The sequence below is a fragment of the Podarcis liolepis genome, assembly GCF_965112155.1.
Source record: "Podarcis liolepis genome assembly, chromosome: 15".
Classification (NCBI taxonomy): Eukaryota; Metazoa; Chordata; class Lepidosauria; order Squamata; family Lacertidae; genus Podarcis; species Podarcis liolepis.
In genome coordinates, this window is record NC_139566.1 from 44,866,039 (window position 1) to 44,886,217 (window position 20,179).

A 20,179-nucleotide genomic window follows, 5' to 3' on the forward strand; every position below is an offset into this window, starting at 1 on the left:
TTCTCTTCTGTGTTGCATCAAGAGTTGAAATCAGCACCCTTCCCCATTACTAAAATCTCTGCGCAAACATTTTCATGACTGAATCAAGCCAGCTTTAGAAGAGGCCCTTCACATATGAAAGCCTCAACTTTTCATTGGGAAGTGATTTGCTCCTGTGAGATAACCGTATTTTTCGCTCTATAACACGCACCTGACCATAACACGCACATCATTTTTAGAGGAGGAAAACAAGGGAAAAAACATTCTGAATGAAACAGTGGATGTATCATTTTTGTGCTTCATGCTGTGGCCACAGACATGTGATCTGATGGTGAATTTGGGCTGACCCAATGCAAAGATCCTGAGGATCCATATGAATCCATGCTTTGTAACCACATTTTTGCACCACTGCAGCCCCAGACAACAGTGGGTGCATGATCTGGGGGGGGGGGGCAGGCTGTAGCCATGGACATGCTATGTTCTCTGGTGGTGAATTTGGGCTGACCCAATGCAAAGATCCTGAGGATCCATGTGGATCCATGCTTTTTAACCACATTTTAAGTGGGGAGGGAAGGAAAAACACAGAAGGGACAAGGAGCACGAGAGGGGTGTGCAGAGAAGCAGCTGGCTAAGAATGCAGGAGTGGGGTATAATGGGAGGGAGGAAAGGAAGGCAAAAGTTCCCCCCACCCAAGCCAGCCAGCAATCTCTCTCTCTCTCCCACCTGCATGTTTTCCAGCTGGAGCACGGAGAGGAATTAGAAGGAAGGACGCTCTGCTTTCCCCTCTTCTTGCCTGGAGGGGCTTTCCCTGCTCTTTGTTCCGTTTGAGCAAACACAGTAAAGAAACAGAGGAGGGTGGGCAGTAAGACCCTGAAGCAGAATGCAGGAAAGCAGCAGCTTCCTCTTTTCAGGTTTCCCTTCTCCTAGACGCGTGATTTGATTTGATTTTTGCCTGATTTTTGCCCCTCCACTCCGGACTGTCGGCTTCAGGGACCACACATTCACTCAATAACACGCACAGACATTTCCCCTTCCTTTTTAGGAGAAAAAATCTGCGTGTTAGAGAGAAAAATACGGTAGTTTTCATGGAAAGGCACTTTCAAAGACCCCACCCCACCCCCAATACAAGGACTTTGCCCATTCACTCAAGTGCCTTTTTGAGCAACCATCACCCACCTGCCCACCAAGACCCAATCCCCCTGCCCAGCCTCCTACTAGGAATTGCTATGTCCAGCTCCCAAGCCTCTGTCTGGGCTGGCGACTCTTTCTTCCACTAGCTACTGGCTTTAGGGCATCCACTGATAACTGTGCCCTCTTCATTTGGAGGTGACAAGACTTCTTTCCCATGCAGCTGTTAACTGCAAGAGCCATTTCTATAGCATGCCACTAGAAAGCAATTGCTTGGATTTCATTAGGCTCTTCTGAAGGCAGGGGAGGGTTTGGCTGCTTTTAACTGTCTAGTACTAAGAGGTGAAAGTCCCTGAAGAATGTTTACTCAACCCAAACATGTTTCTGGAAGCCCAGGCCAGCCGGAAGGAATATCTGTATGCTCAGCCTTCCCCTGGAGCGAGGCAGAGTGCCACTGGGTCAGAATCTTACAGCTCAGCTTCGCCAAGAAATCCCTAAAAATGACCTTGACAAACTACACACTTTCAGCTCCATTTGCAAAAAAGAGGCAGAATTCTCACTTAAGAAGACCAGCCCTCCCCCGATGCCATGAGGTCAGTCCAGCGGTGGGTCCTTGGGGGACCCTGATCAGCCCCTGAGCCAAGAGGCAAGAGCCAAACAACCAGAAAAGGGAGCAGGGAGAAAGAAAGAAAGATGGAGGAGGTGTTCTGGAGCATGTTGCAGTCTATTCAACTGGGGGGAGGGAATTATATTTTAATCTGAAGATTAATTTCCTAAACATTTCTATTATTTTTTGTTAACTTAAGGTTAAATACTAAGATCCCAGCTAGGCTTGCAGGGCTCTGCCCACCAGTTAGCAAGCTGCAATAAAGAAGGGGAGCAGCCCACAGAAAGCCCCTGACAGGGACCTGCCGGGTCGCCTTACCGGTGGAGGCCGGTGCTGAATCCTGGCACGGGCAACCTTCTGCTTGTTGACAATGTTCATCAATTTGACAGCATCTGCTCCTTTCACATACACAATGGGCCTTTTCAGGGGGTCTTCCAAGCCCTGGTTCAACTAGAACAAAATGGCGAAAGGTTAAGCTACTCCCCGCAAATCAACCTTTTTCTGGCAAAGAAGCAGATTGCAGGCTCACCAGGAAACACCAGTCCCCCATCAACAGAGGACCAACAACCGTACACCCTCCCCTTTCACAATACAAAGACACTTGATGCTGCATACCTGGTCAATCGCATCTGGGTTCTCAGATACGTCAAAGATGACAGCTGTGGCCCCTCTTTGAACTGCCCGCTTGGCCTACAGGAAGTGGAGAGGGAAAGATGGAGGGAGAGACAGAAAGAGAATCAACTCCAGCCCCGCTTACCTTCCCAGCCTGTCAACAGCAGCTCAAGGAGGAGGAAAAAATCCCCTCCCAAGAAAGGCAGCTCCTTGCACTGGCCACACGAGGTCAGCCATGAGCTGGACAAGCCTCCACTTGATGCCCCAAAGCGCTTTGGGCAGATCATCGCCAGTGGCAGGAACTGCCCCTCAGATCCCACGTCATCCGACACAAAGGCCACAAAGGCCGCTGCTCTTCAAAGGAAAACTCAACCCTCTGCAGTGCGGCATGAAGTCTTTCCCTTCCTCTCTGGCCTTTGGTGTAGTTTTGGCCACACAAACTGTGCCCAACAACCTCATCCTTGTCCACCCCCTCCTGGAAGGGCACACTAGCCTAACCTACTTGGAGGGGGGGTGCAAAAAGGAGATCTCAAAGCACATCATTCTCAGAGCCACCCCTCCCCTGCCCATAAAACAACACCGGGGGGGCCCCCATCTTCAACTCTTTGGGTCTGCTGCCGGAACAGTCCAGGGCAGTTATGCCAAGGCTGATGCCACCCTGATGATAGCTCCTCTGTTGAGTAAGAACGGAAGCCAGGATGACACCCCCCCCCGACGCCTTTGCCCAGCTTGAGAGCCCCCACCCCAGAGCGAGAGATTTGGGTGGCTTGCCCAGGCGGGGAGGCTCCACTCCTGCATTCCAGCGTGCTCCGCGCTCCACAGTTTCGCTGCAACTTGGCCTGACCTTCCAGGTTTCCCTGGCAGGAGATCAAAGCAGAGAAGCCACAAACACACCACAGACTGCAGAGTCCTCCTCCCTCCCTCTTCCATTTCCTCCTCTGCTCTGCTCTCAGGCAAGCTTGGAAGCCACAGGAGCAGCAGCAGCAGCATGGAGCAGGCTGGAGCCTCAGCCCCCCTCCATGCAACTTGGCGCAGGAGGGATCTCCGCCAGCCCACCACCTGCTGGGGGGGGGGTGACGGGACTACACAGGTGGGTGGCTGCCTGCCTGCCTGCCCCACCGCAAGAAGGAAGAATAGGAAGAGGTGAAGGCCTTGCCCCTCCCCTCCCTGGCAGGGTAACTGAAGTGCAAAGAGGCCTTTGATAGGCCCCCCCAGCTGAATCACAGCCCCCCCCCAGCAGCAGAGCCCAGATGAGATGTGGGGAAGAAGCTGAATCCCTGACTGAGATAGGCAAGTGGTGGTCCTTCACCTTCCATCCCTGGAGGGGGGCTCCTCTCCCCCTCTGCCTGCAGCCCAGGTCTCCCTGTGGATGGGCTAAAGGTGAGCCCCCCTTGAAAGAGGAGCTGGGTTGGCCAGCCTTCAAACAGAGGTGCTTGGCCTTTTGACGCTTGGCTCAAAGTACCCCAAATAAGTGAGAGCAGAGGAGGGGGGTGCTTGCGGCCCTCACACAGCCAGCTCCCCAGGGCTACTGACTCATGGTCAGGATTCCCTTTCTGCTTTTATACCAGGGGCAGCAGCAGCAGCAGTTCTTAGAACAGCATTTCCAGAGTTTTCCCATTGAAGGCAGCCTCAGCTCGCTTTAGATACCTGCCACCTGGTACAAGACACAGAGCCTTGGAAGGAATGCCATCCATTTCTGCTGCTGCTCCAGGCGAAGGAGATTCCCTGGCAACCTCCAGAGCAGCACTGGGGGGGGGGGGGCAGCTTGGCAGGTTTTTGCTCCAGGTCCAAAAAAGGAAAGGGGGGCAGTTGCACCCTGGGCTGCCCGCCATGCGCACGGATGGGCTGGACAAAAGCGGCGCCCTCTCTTCAAAGGCAGAATCTGCTCCCCCAAATGCTGCACGGACAAGGAGGAGGAGGAGGAGAACAAGAGAGCCGGCAGTGATGAGTCTTAGGCGGCTCCTCCTCCTCCTCCTCCTCAGCGCCAATTTCACTGGCAGCTTTGTGAGCAAGGCTCAGTGCCGACACCTGACCAAGGCTTCATCTTGAAAGCAGGATCAGGCCACCTTAAACAGCCATTGCTTCCTGGGAACTGCAGCTTGTTCAGGGTGATGAGAGTTATTAGAACACCCCTAGTTCCCTTGCAGAGCTACAACTGCCAGAGTTTTAATTTATTATATTTATTTATTAAATTTGTATTCCACCCTTCATCTGAAGACCCCAGGGCAGTACACAACCTAAACATGCAAAATGAGAAGGCAAAATGCACACCAAAAGAACAAGCAGCAGCAGCAGCCCTGGGAAGAGGGACCGTAGCTCTGTGAGGGGACGAAGGTGAAGAGGGCTGTGGGTGAATCTGAACTTATTCTGTAGTTCAGTGTTTCCCAACCGGTGTGCCGCGGCACACTACTGTGCCGTGAGACACCGGCTGGTGTGCCGTGGGAGGGAGGCGGGCGAGTCGGGCGGCGAGAGGCGGCGGCGGCGGCGGCGAGGATCCGCGTCGAGCCGGGGGCGGCTCCGCGGTGGTGGTGCCGAGCGGCGGGGCAGCTCGCGCAAAAGGGAGGAGCGCGAGACAGCGGAGGAGGAGGAGGCCGGCATGTCCGGGCAGCAACAGCAACAGCAGCAGCAGCAACTCCCGGCGACGGCTCCTCCTCCGCCCGCTATCGCCGCCGCCGCCTCAGCTGCCCTCGCTCTGCTGCCTCCTCCCACCCCGGCAAGGGGAAGGGAAAAAACGTTCACTTTTGTGCGTCCCCCCCCCGCGTGACGCTGCGCGCTGACGTCACGGGGCGGGGTTTTAATGGTGGTGTGCCGCGAGATTTTTTTCCGGTAAGCAGGTGTGCCGTTGCCCAAAAACGTTTGGGAAACACTGCTGTAGTTTATTACTATGGATCATAGGGAAGAAAAATGACATAACTCTAATATGACAGGAGACGCTCCACGAGGACCTCAGCACAAGTCTGATCTCAAAACATGTCCAGAAGGCATTCAGGAAACATCCTGAGCTCCTTCCACCTGGCATAAAGGTCAGCACATGTAAAATTAGTTGCCATTGCAGTCTCTTCACCACCTGAAAGGGGGCCATCAAGATAATGGCTAACACAACTTGAAGTCAGAGAGCAGACAAAAGATAACCAGTTCAGTCACAGCCCTCTAGGATGAGTTTATTTCAAACACTAAATTTGGAAGGTGAGTGAGGTGAAGCTGGGCAGGAACTCTGGGGGAAAGACAACAGGACTATTGGAAATTGTATAAATTGCTCATCTCCACTGGGATGCCTTGACCAAGGTCAGCTGGCTCCCCCAGACCCACAGAGGACCTTCATTCAGCGATCCCAAGGAAGAACAGAGATTCTCTTCCTCCCTTTCCATTTCTTAACTTAGGAGCAGTGCGGGTTCTGCTGCCAAAACTGTCACGCTCATGTTCCTACAGACTTTTGAAAAAATGGAATGATCTTCCACTCTTCAGATCAAGGTGTGGGATTTCCTGGCTGCTTGAACTGTAATTTTGCTGTCCGAAGCAGCTTATAGGCGTCTCCCCACTTACCTGCATTCAACTCGCAGGCACCAGGAAATAGTGAAATCAATCAATTTAAACTGCAAAAATGGCGTGAGAAGAGCAGCAAAACAGCTAGCAATCCCAGGAGCCTTTGCAACTGCGATCCCTCTGCCCCAGAGCCGTAGCTAGGAGATCTTGTGCCCCTGGCAGAACCGTACAGATTGTGCCCCCTAGCGACGGACAAATTAGCTCTTCTTTTCGCCTCTCCTCCAACCCCCCCCTTCACCCATTCAATTCCTCACGCACTTCACCTTGGAATGAATTTTTTCACAGAAAACCCAATATTTAATTTATTATTTCTTAATAAAAAGTTTCCACAAAGAAAATGACATTTTGATGTGAGTTGAGAGGGTTTTTAAAATGTAATTCAGTTGTAAAACAATACAGATAGGTCTAAATGAAACATACAGACAATAACATACAAACTGATTTGTTCCACAATGATAATTTTACATTATAATACCATATTTAAAAAAATCTGGGAGAGCAGATCCCAGCAAACTTTAGGGGTGCCAAAATTATCAATCTCTTTAAAAAAGATGACAGAATGGATTGCAGAAACTACTGAGGCATCTCTCTATTGGCTGCGGCCAGCAAAATTATTGCAAGGATCTTAGCAAACTTTCTCCTAACAAGACGACCCGCCCTGAATCCCAAAATGGTTTTAGATCTTCTAGGGGGACAGTGGACATGATTTTCACTCCTTGACAGCTTCATGAAAAATGCAGAGAGCAAAACCAACCCCTCTATATGGCATGTATTGACCTAAGGCCTTCAACACTGTAAATCGTAATGCCCTGTGGACTGTCCTGAAAATTGGCTGCCCAGATAAATTTGCGAACATCATTCGGCTCCTCCATGATAATATGACAGCAACAATCGCAGATAACAGTGGCTCCCAAAGTGAACCATTCACAGTGGGATCAGGTGTTAAACAGGGTTGTGTTATCGCCCCAACTCTTACAAACTTACTTCGTTCCGGAGGTCCATTCTTAACCTGAAACCATTCTTAATCTGATGTATCACTTTAGCTAATGGGGCCTTCTGCTGCTGCCGCACCACCACGGCAAGATTTCTGTTCTCATCCTGAGGTAAAGTTCTTAACCCGAGGTGCTACTTCCGGGTTAGCGGAGTCTGTAACCGGAAGTGTTTGTAAACCAAGGTACCACTGTGTTTTCATTGCCATGATCCTACAATTTGTCGATGGGAGACTCCCCTCTGGAGTAGAAATCATATATCGAACAAATGGAAAACTCTTTAATCTGAGCAGGCTGAAAGCAAAGAGTAAGGTAACTTCAGTCAGAGAGCTTCAGCTGGTGACAACACATTGTGCACACACTTAGAGAATGACCTCCAAACTATCCTAAGTATCTTCGCAGAAGCTTACGAAAAGCTTGGCCTATCGCTCAACACCCAAAAAACCAAAGTGCTGCACCAACAAGCACAAACCAATCCCTCTGCAGCACCACAAATCCAACTCAATGGTGTAACAGTGGAAAATGTCAATCACTTCTCCTACCTGGGCAGTTATCTTTCCACAAGGGCCGACACGGATGCCGAAATCCAGCATCGCCTGAGCTCTGTGAGTGCAGAGTGAGGACTGGGACATTGGCAGGGAAACCAAAATGCTTGTTCAGTGGTGCCTCGCAAGACGAAATTAATCCGTTCCGCGAGTCTCTTCGTCTTGCGGTTTTTTGTCTTGCGAAGCACGGCTATTAGCGGCTTTAAGAAAAAGGAAACAAACTCATAAGAACTCGCAAGATGTTTCGCCTTGCGAAGCAAGCCCATAGGGAAATTCGTCTTGCGGAATGACTCAAAAAATGGAAAACTCTTTCGTCTTGCGCGTTTTTCGTCTTGCGAGGTACCACTGTTTACAAAGCTATTGTACTACCAACCTTACTGTATGCTTGTGAAACATGAACTACTTATAAACGCCATCTCCAACTCCTCAAAAGATTCCATCAACGGTGTCTCCGAAAATGTTTACACATCACTTGGGAAGAGAGGCGAACTAATGCCAGTGTACTGGAAGAAGCAAAGCTCACCAGTGTCAAAGCAATTATTCTTCAACATCAACTTCACTGGACTGGTCATGTTGTGCGGAAACCTGACTATCGTCTTCCAAAGCAACTACCCTATACCAAACTTAAAAATGGAAAGCGTAATGCTCAATGGTCAACACAAAAAGTTTAATGACTGTCTCAAGGCAAATCTTAAAAAATGGAGTATAAACACCGACAATTGGGAAACACTGGCCTGCAAGCGCTCCAGTTGGAGAACAGCCTTGACCAAAGGTGTCATGGGCTTTGAAGATGCTCGAACTCAGGACACAAGGGAGAAACGTGCTAGGAAGAAGGCACGCTTGGCAAACCTTCACCATGATGAACTCCTGCCAGGAAACCTCTGTCCCCACTGTGGAAGGACGTGTGGATCCAGAACTGGCCTCCACAGTCACTTACTGTGTTAAAACCGTGTTTATGGAAAACAATCTTACTCGGCTATGAGGGATTGTCAAAGAAGAAGAAAATATGATGTCAAATGGCCTGAGGGGGCCCAGTGCTCCCAGGCTGCAACTCTACAGATCAGGGGTCTGCAACCCGCGGCTCCGGAGCCGCATGTGGCTCTTTTACACCTTTGCCGCGGCTCCGGGGCGGATACTAGCGAGGGGAGGAGGCGCATTGTGCGCCCCGACACTCCTCACTGTGGCGGGCGCTGTACTGGCTGTGACGTCGCATGAGGGCGGTGCGTGTGTTAGTCACGCACCGTCCCGACGTCACCTTCCCGCCCGCTGTCAGATTGCGGCTCCGGAGATATATTTGTTTTAAATGTCGCAATGGTTTTGCGGCTCCCAGGTTTTTTTTTCTTCGAAAACGGGTCCAAGTGGCTCTTTTTGTCTTAAAGGTTGCAGACCCCTGCTACAGATGGTCACCTTAACCCAGCCAAGGCTTCAGGGAACTGAAAGGGACAACATGAAAGCCTTGCCCAGGTTTGCTCCTCCTTGGGGCTCGAATGAGGAGAGGGAGCAAGGACAAGAAAGGAAAGGAAAAAGGAAAAGAAAGGGAAAGGGGGAAAAGGAAAGATGAGACAGTTTCTCCAGCCAAGCCGGAAAAAGTGTCTTTCCTGTAAGAGCAGAGGCCGGCAATTAGAGAGGATCCTTAACTTCGCACACAAGAGAGAGAGAAAAAGAGTACAGGAGCAGAGCAGAAACAGGAGAAATACAGGGCAAACTGTCCTGTATTGAATCAACATAGGACACAACTTTGAAATAAGGAACAATCCTATATTAAACAGGACAAGTGGTAACCCTTTACCCTACCCCTTTGATAATTCTCAATGGAAAGTTCAGTTCTTATTACAGTGGTACCTCGGGTTACAGACGCTTCAGGTTAGAGACTCCGCTAACCCAGAAATAGTATCTCGGGTTAAGAACTTTACCTCAGGATGAGAACAGAAATTGTGTGGCGGCGGCAGCAGGAGGCCCCATTAGCTAAAGTGGTGCTTCAGGTTAAGAGCAGTTTCAGGTTAAGAACGGACCTCCAGAACGAATTAAGTTCTTAACCCGAGGTACCACTGTACCGGTAATTGATGGAGAACAGTTTTTAAAAACACACACACACAAAATGTTGTTATTTGTAAAATTTCTATCTTGAAGCAACTCTCTAAGCTATGTGGACCCTCTTGTTTATTCCCGAGTGGTGGTGACCTGGCCTTCTGTCTCAAAAGTCCTACCCTGGTGGGAAAGACTCTTCCCCGTATTTTCCGTGATCCAGAGCAGCGGGCGGCACTTGGCTGCTCTTCCATGCGGATGAGAGGCAGTCCCTGGAGAGAGAGGCTCCGGGGTCTGCCGTTGCGGCTGGGCCTCTCCCCGCCCCAAAAGCCCTTCAGGATGGCATGAATCCGCACAGGCCACACGCCCTTTCGCAGCCCTCCTACAAGGCAGAAGAGCACCTACGAAATTAAGGGAGAAACGGCAAGGCTGCTGCTCGCTTGTTTTAAGTTCACATTAAATGCGAGGGGTGTGAGAATCCGGAGCCCGGAGAGGGGGCGTCCGTTTGCGCCTTCCTGACCCCGTTGTGCTTTCGCCAGTCCTCTGCTTCTCATGGGGCGATGGTGGGCTCAGCCCCTGGCGGTGGCTGCCAGCAGATGGGACTGGCAGGTGGTGGGACCCTCCTGGTGCGCACCCGGGGAGGGGGGCAGCCGTGTGGATCCCACCTTCCTCCTCGGGGGAGGTAAGGGAGCACCCGGTGACTGCGCACTAACTCCGCGGGGGCTGCAACTGCCTCCCCCGCTCCACCCCACCCCAGGAGCGTCAGCGCTTTGGAGAGCGCAAGGCGAAGGCTCAGCCCATTCCCTCAAAGTCTGGGGTTATTAAGGGGTGTAGTTGGGGGGCTGCCTCTCCCTATGTTTTTGCGCGCCCCCTCGCCTGCACCCGCCCAGCCTCGCACTCACTCCCCAGTGTCACCAGGGCTCCAAATGCGCCTGAGAGCAGAGCAGGAAGGCGGGACGGGCACAACCAAGCATGATGGTGGGAAGGCGGAGCTGGTGCAGAGGCGGCCACCAGGCTTGGTTGCGGTGGCAGATGGGTTTGAGTAGCGCTGGATGGAGCGGTGGTTGCCGGCACGAGCCCTCCTCTCCTTCAGCACCAGCCAACCACCCCGGCGCAGCCCCGAGGGTGAAAATGGTGCCGGAGCAGCGCTGGGAGCATGCTGGAAGCAGCCCAGAGCCTCCTGCAGCGCTGGGGTGCCATTTTCAGGAAAGGCACAGACTTTGATTTAGCGCCCCCCTCCCGCCTGCGCCTCTGGCGGCCGCCCACTTTGCCACCTCCTCGCTACGGCCCTGCTCTGCACCAACCTTTGAGGCCTGTGGAAAGCTGGAGTCCGACAGATTTTTGGTGGAGTTTTGCTTTTTAGATGGTGCTCCCCACTATATGTGATTTCACATGTAAGCGCAGTAGCTGGGAACGTAACCCCCGCAGAAGTGGGGAGACACCTATATCTAGTTTGTCAATTTCATTTCATGTAAAAAAACAACCTTCTTTTCCTTTTGTGTAATAATAACTTTTTGTGGGCATAAGGGTTAAGGATAAAACATGTATTCATAAATGGAAAGCAGGCTATAGCTCCAGCAAAAGCATCCAAAACTCTTTGACAGTATGTGTATCTCACCACGAGTGGTGACACACATACATGTTCAGGCACTCAGTAACACTCACAGCTCTCAGCACCCTGAGAAAACTACACCTTCCAGGATTCTCTGGGACAAGCCATGGCTGCTTTAAAGTGGTATGAAGCTGCTGCAAATGTATAGGTGCAGATGGGAGCGAAGATGACCCTGACGAAAACCAGCGGACACTGAAGAGAGCAGGTGCCTCTGCTGCTCATCTCCTGGCAAGTGCTGGGCCCCCTGAAAGACGATGCTGCTCCAATAATAATAATAATAATAATAATAATAATAATAATAATAAATTTACATGCCGCCCATCTGACTAGCTTGCCCCAGCCACTCCAGGCAAACAAAAATAGTAAAAACACAACCAAACATTACACACTAGAAGCTTCCCTGAAGGAGGGCTGCCTTCAAATGTCTTTTAAAAATCGCGTAGCTCTTTATCTGTTTGACATCTGCTGGGAGAGCATTCCACAGGGCGGGCGCCACTACCAACAAGGCCCTCTGCCTGGTTCCCTCGGTGCTTTGAGGAGGAGGTGTGCATCTCCTCTAACATTGCAGAGCGGCCAACTGGGAGAGATGGGGGTGGGGATAAGAGCAAGAACCATTCCACCAGGCAGATGCAAATCAACAGCTCCATTTTTCTTTCTATGACTGAATGCTTGGGATTTTTACTTCTCAGATGTGGGGTGGGGCACAGAGAAAGAGGGCCACCCACCCCACCTGCAGCCGCGTTCTGTGCAACTGCAGCATTGCAACACCCTTCCGCCACCACTGCAGGATCAGGACCTCAAAAGAGAGGGACCAGAAATTGTACTGGCACCATTAATAACTTGCAAAGGTCTACCACAGTTCCCAGGAAGACGTGCAGTGAATGTGATCCACGCGATGGTCACCTCCAGACTGGATTATTGTAACTCACTCTACATGGGGCTGCCCTTGAGACTGACCCAGAAACTCCAGTGGGTGCAGAATGCTGCGGCGAGACTCCTTACGGGGTCTTCACTGCGAGATCACATTCACCCGGTGCTATACCAGCTGCACTGGCTCCCGGTGGAGTACAGGATCAGGTTTAAGGTGCTGGTTTTAACATTTAAAGCCCTATATGGCCTAGGACCCTCGTACCTACAGGACCGCCTCTCCTGGTATGTCCCACGGAGGACCTTACGGTCTTCAAACAAAAACATCTTGGAGGTCCCGGGCCACAGAGAGTTTAGGCTGGTCTCAACCAGAGCCAGGGCTTTTTCAGCAGTGGCTCCGATCTGGTGGAACACTCTTTCACAAGAGACCAGGGCCCTGCGGGACTTGACATCTTTCCGCAGGGCCTGCAAGACAGAGCTGTTCCACCAGGCCTTTGGCCAGGGCACAGCCTGACCCCCTCCTTTGGCAATCCTCACAGAACTCTAGCCCAATGGTTGCCATTAATCTGATTTGAATTAATTTTACAATGAAATGATTTTAGAATGTTGTATTTATTTTACTGTTGTTAGCCGCTCTGAGCCCGGCTTTGGCTGGGGAGGGCGGGATATATTATTATTATGAGATTCCTTCATGCCAAGGAATAATGCATGCCTTATCATTCTGTTAGCCAGGGGAAGCCGCCTTCTCTCAATTACTGCCCCCCCCCCCGAAACACACCATAGGCAGCACAGCCCCTTTCCTCCCCAGCTGCTGCTTTGGTCCCCGAGAAACATCTTCCCTTCCCTATTGCCTGGGAAAGCTGCTCTGTGGCCAGCCTGGCTCTGTGGGGTCCTTCAGAGCTGCTCCTGCTCCCTGGATGGCTCTTGTGGAGGCCACGCCACTCTGCGTCCCAAATTCACATGTTGCTTCATTTCAAAAGGAAGAGTTATTACAAAACTGGAAACTTCTCTCCACACAATCAGAGGAACAGAGTTGCATTGCAGAAGCCTTGGGACGAGGATTACAGAAAAACAAAAACAGAAACCCTTCCACCTCTGATTAGGGGTCTCGTTTGCCAAAGCCGCTCCACAGCAGACCAGCTGAGATGGAAGGCGTTGCTTGGAGAACGTCTCCCAGCAGGTCGGCTCCTTTTGGGAAGCCTGCTCCTAGCAAATGTTTCTGGTGACAGAGAGACAGAGAGGCAAAGGGCCTGTGGGTTGTTCCCCCTGGCCTTGCATTGCAGGAATAAAAAGCTTGACTAGGAAAGCCAGACCCACTTTCTCCTGCATGCTCTCCAGCGTGGGCATTCTCTCCTCGGCCCTCTCTGCCAGCCGTGCCTATTTGCCTGGCACCCAGCCCCCTCACCACGGACACTGCGGTGCTGGCGGTTGCGGCCATGGCTTGCGAGGGAGCGCTAACTTGCGAGAGGTTAACCACTGCCAATAAACAGGCAGGCTCATTAGTCCCTTGCAGACAAGCCGGCCAATGCCATAGTCTCAGGGCGGGTTGCAGGCTTTGGCACCAGTCATACTGCAGGGCCCACGTGGAGAGCATTTTTGGGAGGAGAGTTTGAAGTCAGTTCCCGGCCCCCACCCCAAACAGAGCAGCTTGTCCAGAAGCCCCCTGGAACTCCTAATATTCCTCCATGCCTGACACTATGGCAAGAGGGGAGCAAGAGACCCATTGCTTCCCCAATGCTGTCTCTTTCCATTTATTTAGCTTGCAAAGGAGGAACCAGGAGGGAGGGGAGGGGTTTCCTTTTCGACTTTACAGGTAGCTCGTGTTTAGTTTGGAATTGCACCTCAGCTCTGCTCTGGAGTCCAAGAACACCGGCGATTCCCTCGGCCACTCTGGACACTTTGACTGAAAGCTCCCAAGTTGACCATGTGGAACCAGATGTTATGGTTCATTTCAGGGGTGGGGAACCTCTGGCCCAATGGCTAAATTTGGCCCACTAGGCCTCCCCACCAGATGTCAAAGAGAAAAACAACTATCGGACTTTTAGAAGACATCTGAAGGCAGCCCTGTTTAGGGAAGCTTTTAATGTTTAATAGACTATTGTATTTTAATATTCTGTTGGAAGCTGCCCAGAGTGGCTGGGGAAACCCAGCCAGATGGGCGGGGTATAAATAATTTATTATTATTATTATTATTATTATTATTATTATTATTATTATACTACACATGAAGTCATACATGGCATCGTGGGCTGGAGGTGGGACTTTCAAGGAGCGGACTCCTGACTGCTCCTTTGCTGGAGCAAGGCATGCTTCCCACTGTCTATCAACCGGCACCCCTTGCTCAAAGGGGGGGGGACCACTTCTCCCTCCCAGGCCTGCTCTTTGAAGCTGCCCCTATTTCCACCCATTTTTTCCATTTCCACCTCCAACATCAGGGAAGCAAAGGAGACACATGGGAAGGCTTTGAAAGCCCTTTGTGTTCTATGTGTACAAAGAAGAAGCAGGGTGGATAACAACGCCTCTTATCCCCCCCAATGCTGGATGTGGAAAGGGGAGATAAATGGGGGGGCAGGGGAAACAAAGGGGGGTACCCAGTATCTACACCCTTGTCCAGAGGCTTGCAAACCCTCTTAAAGAACCCAGTGGCGTAGCGTGGGTTGTCAGCACCCGGGGCAAGGCAAGTAATTTGTGCCCCCTAACCCGTGGATTTGCGCCCCCTAACCCTAACCCCCAGATGTTGCGCCCGGTGCGGCCGCCCCCCCCTGCACCCCCCACGCTACGCCACTGAAAGAACCTAAGAGCCTGGCAGCTGGATCAGGCCCAAGGAAGCTCATCTGGTCCAGCCTCCTCTTCTCACGCTGGCCAACAAGATGCTCCAATAAAAGGCCCCCCCACACCCACACCCGCAATTCCCAGCGAGTATTCAGAGACCTGCAGCCTCCTGGCAGTGGAGGTAGAACACAGCCATTGTGACTAGAAGTCATTGACCGCCTTGCTATCATTTGCTTATTCATAACACTTACAAATTCTCCTTGATCACACTTTCCACTTATTTATTGCCCAGAAGAACTCACATGCTTCCTCACCCCCCACCCCTGATTCCTTTTTAAACATTGGCCATATTGCTCACTTTCCAAGAAGCCCAACTTGAGTGAAAGTTGCAAATCTTGTTAGCCAAAATGAGCCAAAATCCCACCCCACCCCAGTGGGGGTCAACTGCTAATGCAGAGAAGCATCTCTCCACAGACAAGGTCAGGTATTTCTGACTCACAAAATCTGGGAAGAATTTCTTCAGCTAAGGATCCTCAAAGCCGTTTCCTCGATGGAGAGGTTTTGGCCAGCCTCCCAGTCCCTTCGCCAAAATCTCCAGGAAAAGGAAGGGCTGATATGGAGCAACCTGGTGTTGACAACTCCAGAGAGGCAGCCTCTGCTCCTTTCCCCCACAACACGAAGGCCTGGTGGCAGGGGTGGGGGGTGTCTCTTTGAAGCAGCCGGCACCAGGCACTTTTTGTGGTGGCCATGGAAACGGGCTCAGTGGGTTCCCAGCCTGGGAACCAAGCAGCAGAAACAGCAGCCTGTGCGCCACCATGGCTCAAAGCAACCTCCTCCCCCCACCTCCGAAGGAAGGGGGCAGGATTAGCCTAGCAGAATCAAGCTGGCCTTCAGGAAGGAAAATCTTGTCCAGATGAGGCCAGGGCTTCTCGACTCTTCTCCCCTCTCTGCCCCCAAACTGACCATTCTATTCAGAAGATCACTGGATCAGTCAAGAAGAGCCCTCAAGATGCCTTGATCAGTCAAGGGGGCAACACCCTTCCAAACACCCCCACCTGCCGCAGCACCAACAGAGCCAAGTCCTCAGAGAGAAGGGCAGGGTACAGGCACCAGAAAGAAAGGGGAGGGTGCTTGTCTTGCTGTGCCCACTTGGAAATGAAGAGTTGGGCGTTAATACCCAGTTCAACAGAGGAGTCAGAGCATGGGGGGCGGAGAGGATGGGATCTTCTCTTCCCTATAGAAAAGCAGCAATAGCACCACTGCCTTTCTTGCACAATGCTTCAGGCTCAAGGTAGCACCCGAGCACAAACACAAAATCACAGAATCATAGAACTGTACAGCTGGAAGGGATCCCAAGGGTCATCTAGTCTGACCCCCCTGAAGTGCAGGAATCTCAACTAAAGCATCCTTGACAAATGGCCATGTGACAGCCCTTGAGATCTCTGAAGACGGCTAGCATATCTCCTCCCAGTCTCCTCTTTTCCAGGCTCAACATACCCATACTTCATTCTTCAACCGTTCCTCATAAGGCTTCATCTTGGTTGCCCTCCTCTGCACCCATCCCAGAAATAAAAGCAAGGAGATGGATAGTGCCACTTCACAGTTGTCCTAACAGCTTCTTCTGACCTCACTAGGCCCTCTCTCACAACCAGCCACCGTCAGCCACCTGCCCTTATCACAGGAATGCCCTCTTGGCCTCCTCATGCTGCTGAACTACAACTCCCGACAGCCCCCATGGCCAATGGTCAGGGCTGAGGGGAGCACCAGTAGCACCTGGAAGGCCCCCACAGGTTCCTCAGTCCTGCCCTAGGGGAATCCTATTCCTCACCCTGGAAAGGAGCAGGGCCCTTAGCAGCTGGAAGCCAGGGTGCTCCCTGCATGCTCTCTTGGTGTCCTTACCCCCAACTAGGCCTGGTCAGCCTAACGAGGAACGGTACTTTGCCCAAAAGGAACATCAGTCTGATGCAGCAAAGGTATCCACCCAGTACTCTTCACTGCTGTGGGGGGTAAGTCCTCCACTTTAGAAGTCAGGCAGTAAGGCAGCTTCTTCAATCAGTGGACACCAGTCTGCCAAAACGAACTGTGTGTGTATGTATGAACAGTGCGGGGTGGGGTGGGGAATCACTGAACTAATGCAGGTATTCCCTGGGGGCCCTTGCTCCCTGGAGAGCTGCTGGGTGAGGGTGCCCACATTCTCCAGGGGAACAACAACCTGCTTGGAAGAACATCTGCCCCCACCTGGGTTAAGTGAAGATACCCAACAGGACCACAACTCAAGCCCTTCTGGCTCAGCTGCCCATTGCACAGTGCTGAGAAAAACCAGTACCAACTTCTCACACTTTTCCAGGTGGGTCGGAACCTCATAAGCATTCTTTTTTCCCTTTTTTTAAAAAAAGGTATGCCTCAGCCCTGCCAATGGCCCTCTGGCAAGAGTCAAGACTGCCACTCCCTGCCCCGCACCATCCCAGGGCTGTTCTTTGCCTGGTGCTGCTCCCAAAGGCTGTCCTGGCCTCAGCCTCACTGACCACCACAGCTCTTGGTCTGCCAGCAGCCATTTGCAGCCACAGCTGAGGCTGGGGGGGCAGCGATGGCTCCCTTGCAGTGATGCCTGCGGTTGTCTTCCCAAAAGGGGCCGCCTTGGAATGCATCCAGCTTGACCTTTGCCACAAAACACAGACTTAGAGTTGGAAATATGCCAGCTTCTAAGTTTGGCAAGAGCAACATCAGGAGATGGAAACGGAAAGCTGAACAGCCTCTCTGGCAAGGAAGAGTCATTCATGGACTAGGGTCATTCTCCAGTGGAGGGAGACTCTCAGGTGCCTCTGCCTGACCAAGGCAGAAGGAGCTCTACGCTGCCAACGGGGAGGGGAGCGGAGGGCCCAGGAGGGACATTATTAAGAGCAGCAGTGGGCTGGGGCACTTAGTGCCTTGCAACAGACCTGGCTTTAGACAGATACCCAGCATCTGGTGGGAGTGAGGGTTCACTCTGAGTCTGAAGGAAAGGATGTTCTTGGGAAGGAAGGGAAACAGATTACAACGCGGCAGCCCTAAACCATCCAGCATAAAAGCCCTGAATCTGCACCTTCTGGGTGAACATTCATTGCCCATTTGGACTGTGCAGTGCACACCAAATCTCCTATTGTTTACTTGGCTTTGCAGCAACTGGTGCAGGATCAAGTCTCCGTGATGGAGATCCAGCAGCACACCAAGAGATCACGGCAGCCTGGAAGCACGTTTTGGAGAAGGGGCATCAAGGAGTAAACTTCTGGCAGCAACAACACCCACCCCTGCCACATCTACCTGGGAGTCAACCAGCACAATGAAGAGGCCTGCCAAACAAGTCTCCTGGCAGCATGGTGTGGCATGGGGCAAGGGCATGGCCCTCTGCAACATCAGGGAGGGTCTTCTTACCTTGCCCAAGACTGTCAGGCAGGGCTTGGGTTCCACCTCTGGCTGCTCCAGCTTCACCACTCCAACCCAGCCATATTCGTACAAATCTTCTTCATCATTGCTATTGCAGAGTCCCAAGGGATGCATCTAGAAGAGGAGGAAGGGAAAGGACACCATGACGCAGATGAACAGGTTCATCTCATTTGCTTTCCATTGTGAGGTCACCAACATCCGTGCCCCTGGCGCCCCACCCATCAACACATCCTCAGGTTCCCATAGAATGGTCCTAAAGATATTGCTGAGCACAACTCCAGGCAGGCCTCTCAACCTGCTCCTGTCAATGCTGTGACCAAGAGAAAATCCAGAAGTCGTGTCTCCTGCTGGGACATATCTGCAAAGTCCCAATGCCCTTGAGACTGAAGGGAGATGAACAGCATTAATACTGAAAAATGCATAAGTCTTTGTGGGTGTCTGTACATGGGACTGTTCTAGGACAAAGCAGTTGAAGCAAAATGCTACAAAATGAAATGATGCCAAAGAAGATATCCCTTCAGAGGGAACATCCCCATTCCTCCCAGCAGGCAAATGGCCAAGGCAAAAGGGGAGATGTCTCAAAGTGGTTTGCTAACAGCCACAGAAAGAGCAACATCTCACTCATTTCTCTGAACCTGCTGAATCAAAGCTTGTGGCCATGAACTCTAGGCATTGGTTAGGTGCAGTGCAAGCTGAGCTTTCATTTAATTGGGTGCACTCTCATTCTTGTTTCATTCTTGGGATGGTCCCTAACCATCTCTCCTTTCCTATGGCTGCCTCTTTTTAAAGCAAAACCATATTGCTGTTTCTTCCCTTTAAGAAGAGACATCACGCGCTTGCCTGACCTTGCTTGCCTCTTCCTCATGCTCTGAAGCAGCCTTGTTTGCGTTATCCAAAGGCAAGGTGTACAACTGCATTAAATGGTGCAGCAGACGGAGCCATCCTTTTCCCCATCAGCATTCCCAAAGGATCTTCCTATACCCCTCACTGCCTGCTTGGAGTTCCTGGGTGGTGAAGGGGCACAGAAATGGCACATTCTTGTGTTTGCGGTCAGGTTCATTTCCTGCAAGAATCTGTTGCCTCCCCAAACACAGCTTTTACGTCATCTGCATTTCTTCACAGACATTACACGGAAAGCAGCCTTCAACATGCTCTCCTGGCAACCTTATTTCCTCATGTGGGCAGAATTTTATGTTTTATCAGAGGACACTTTAGCACCTTAGAATCATTTTCAAGGATCCATTTGGATTAAGTCCAGGGGAGTGACCTGCTGGTCTGTTCCACTGCCAGCTATTCTAGGGCATTCAATACATCTAGAAATTTTACCTGCTTGTTGTGACCGGAACACGCATGTACTGGGCCTGTTGTTGTTCAATGTTTTATAAATGACTTGGACAAAGGAACTGGGAGATACTTATCAACTCATCATTGAGGAAGCCAATGCCCCTGAAGTCAGAATCGGGATTCAATGTGACCTTAACAGATTGGAGAACTGGGCCCAAACTGACAAAATGAATTTCAATAGGGACATATGTAAGGTTCTGCACTCTGGCAGGAAGAACCAGATGCACAAATATAAGGTGGGGGGACACCTGGCTTACTAGCAGTACATGTGAAAAGGATCTAGGAGTCTTGGTGAACCACAAGTGGAACATAAGTCAACAGTGTGGAGCAGCAAAAAATGTTAATGCTATTCTAAGCTGCATTAACAGAAGTATAGTGTCCCAATCAAAGGAATTTATAATCCCACTCTATTCTGCCTTGGTCAGACCACACCTGAAATCCTGTGTCCAGTTCTGAGCAGAATTGACCAGCTGGAACATGTGCAGAGCAAGGTAAACAAAATGATAAAGGGTCTGGAAACCAACTCTTGTGAGGAACGGTTGAGGGAGTTGGGTATGTTTAGCATGGAAAAGAGGAGACTAAGGTGAGACGTGACAGCCATTTTCAGATATCTATAAACGGAACAAGCTACATAGTTTCCTCCTGCTCCAGAGTCTAGGACCTATGGTTTCAAGTTACAAGAAAGGAGATTCTAACTAAACATCAGGAAGAACTTTCTCACAGTAAGGGTTGC

At 51.2% G+C, this 20,179-nt stretch overlaps 1 protein-coding gene across 2 annotated transcripts in view; it reads right to left on the reverse strand.

Moving 5' to 3' along the window:
* The window catches only part of ZNRF3 (zinc and ring finger 3), a 73,257-nt gene that overhangs the window by 11,055 nt on the left and 42,023 nt on the right, over nt 1-20,179 (reverse strand). For both annotated transcript variants that reach the window (XM_083476681.1, XM_083476680.1), the window contains exons 2-4: nt 18,091-18,216; nt 2,330-2,404; nt 2,033-2,164 (exon numbers count right to left, since the gene is read on the reverse strand). In XM_083476681.1, the coding sequence (XP_083332807.1) occupies nt 2,033-2,164; nt 2,330-2,404; nt 18,091-18,216 (333 nt within the window). The remainder of the gene's footprint in view (nt 1-2,032; nt 2,165-2,329; nt 2,405-18,090; nt 18,217-20,179) is intronic.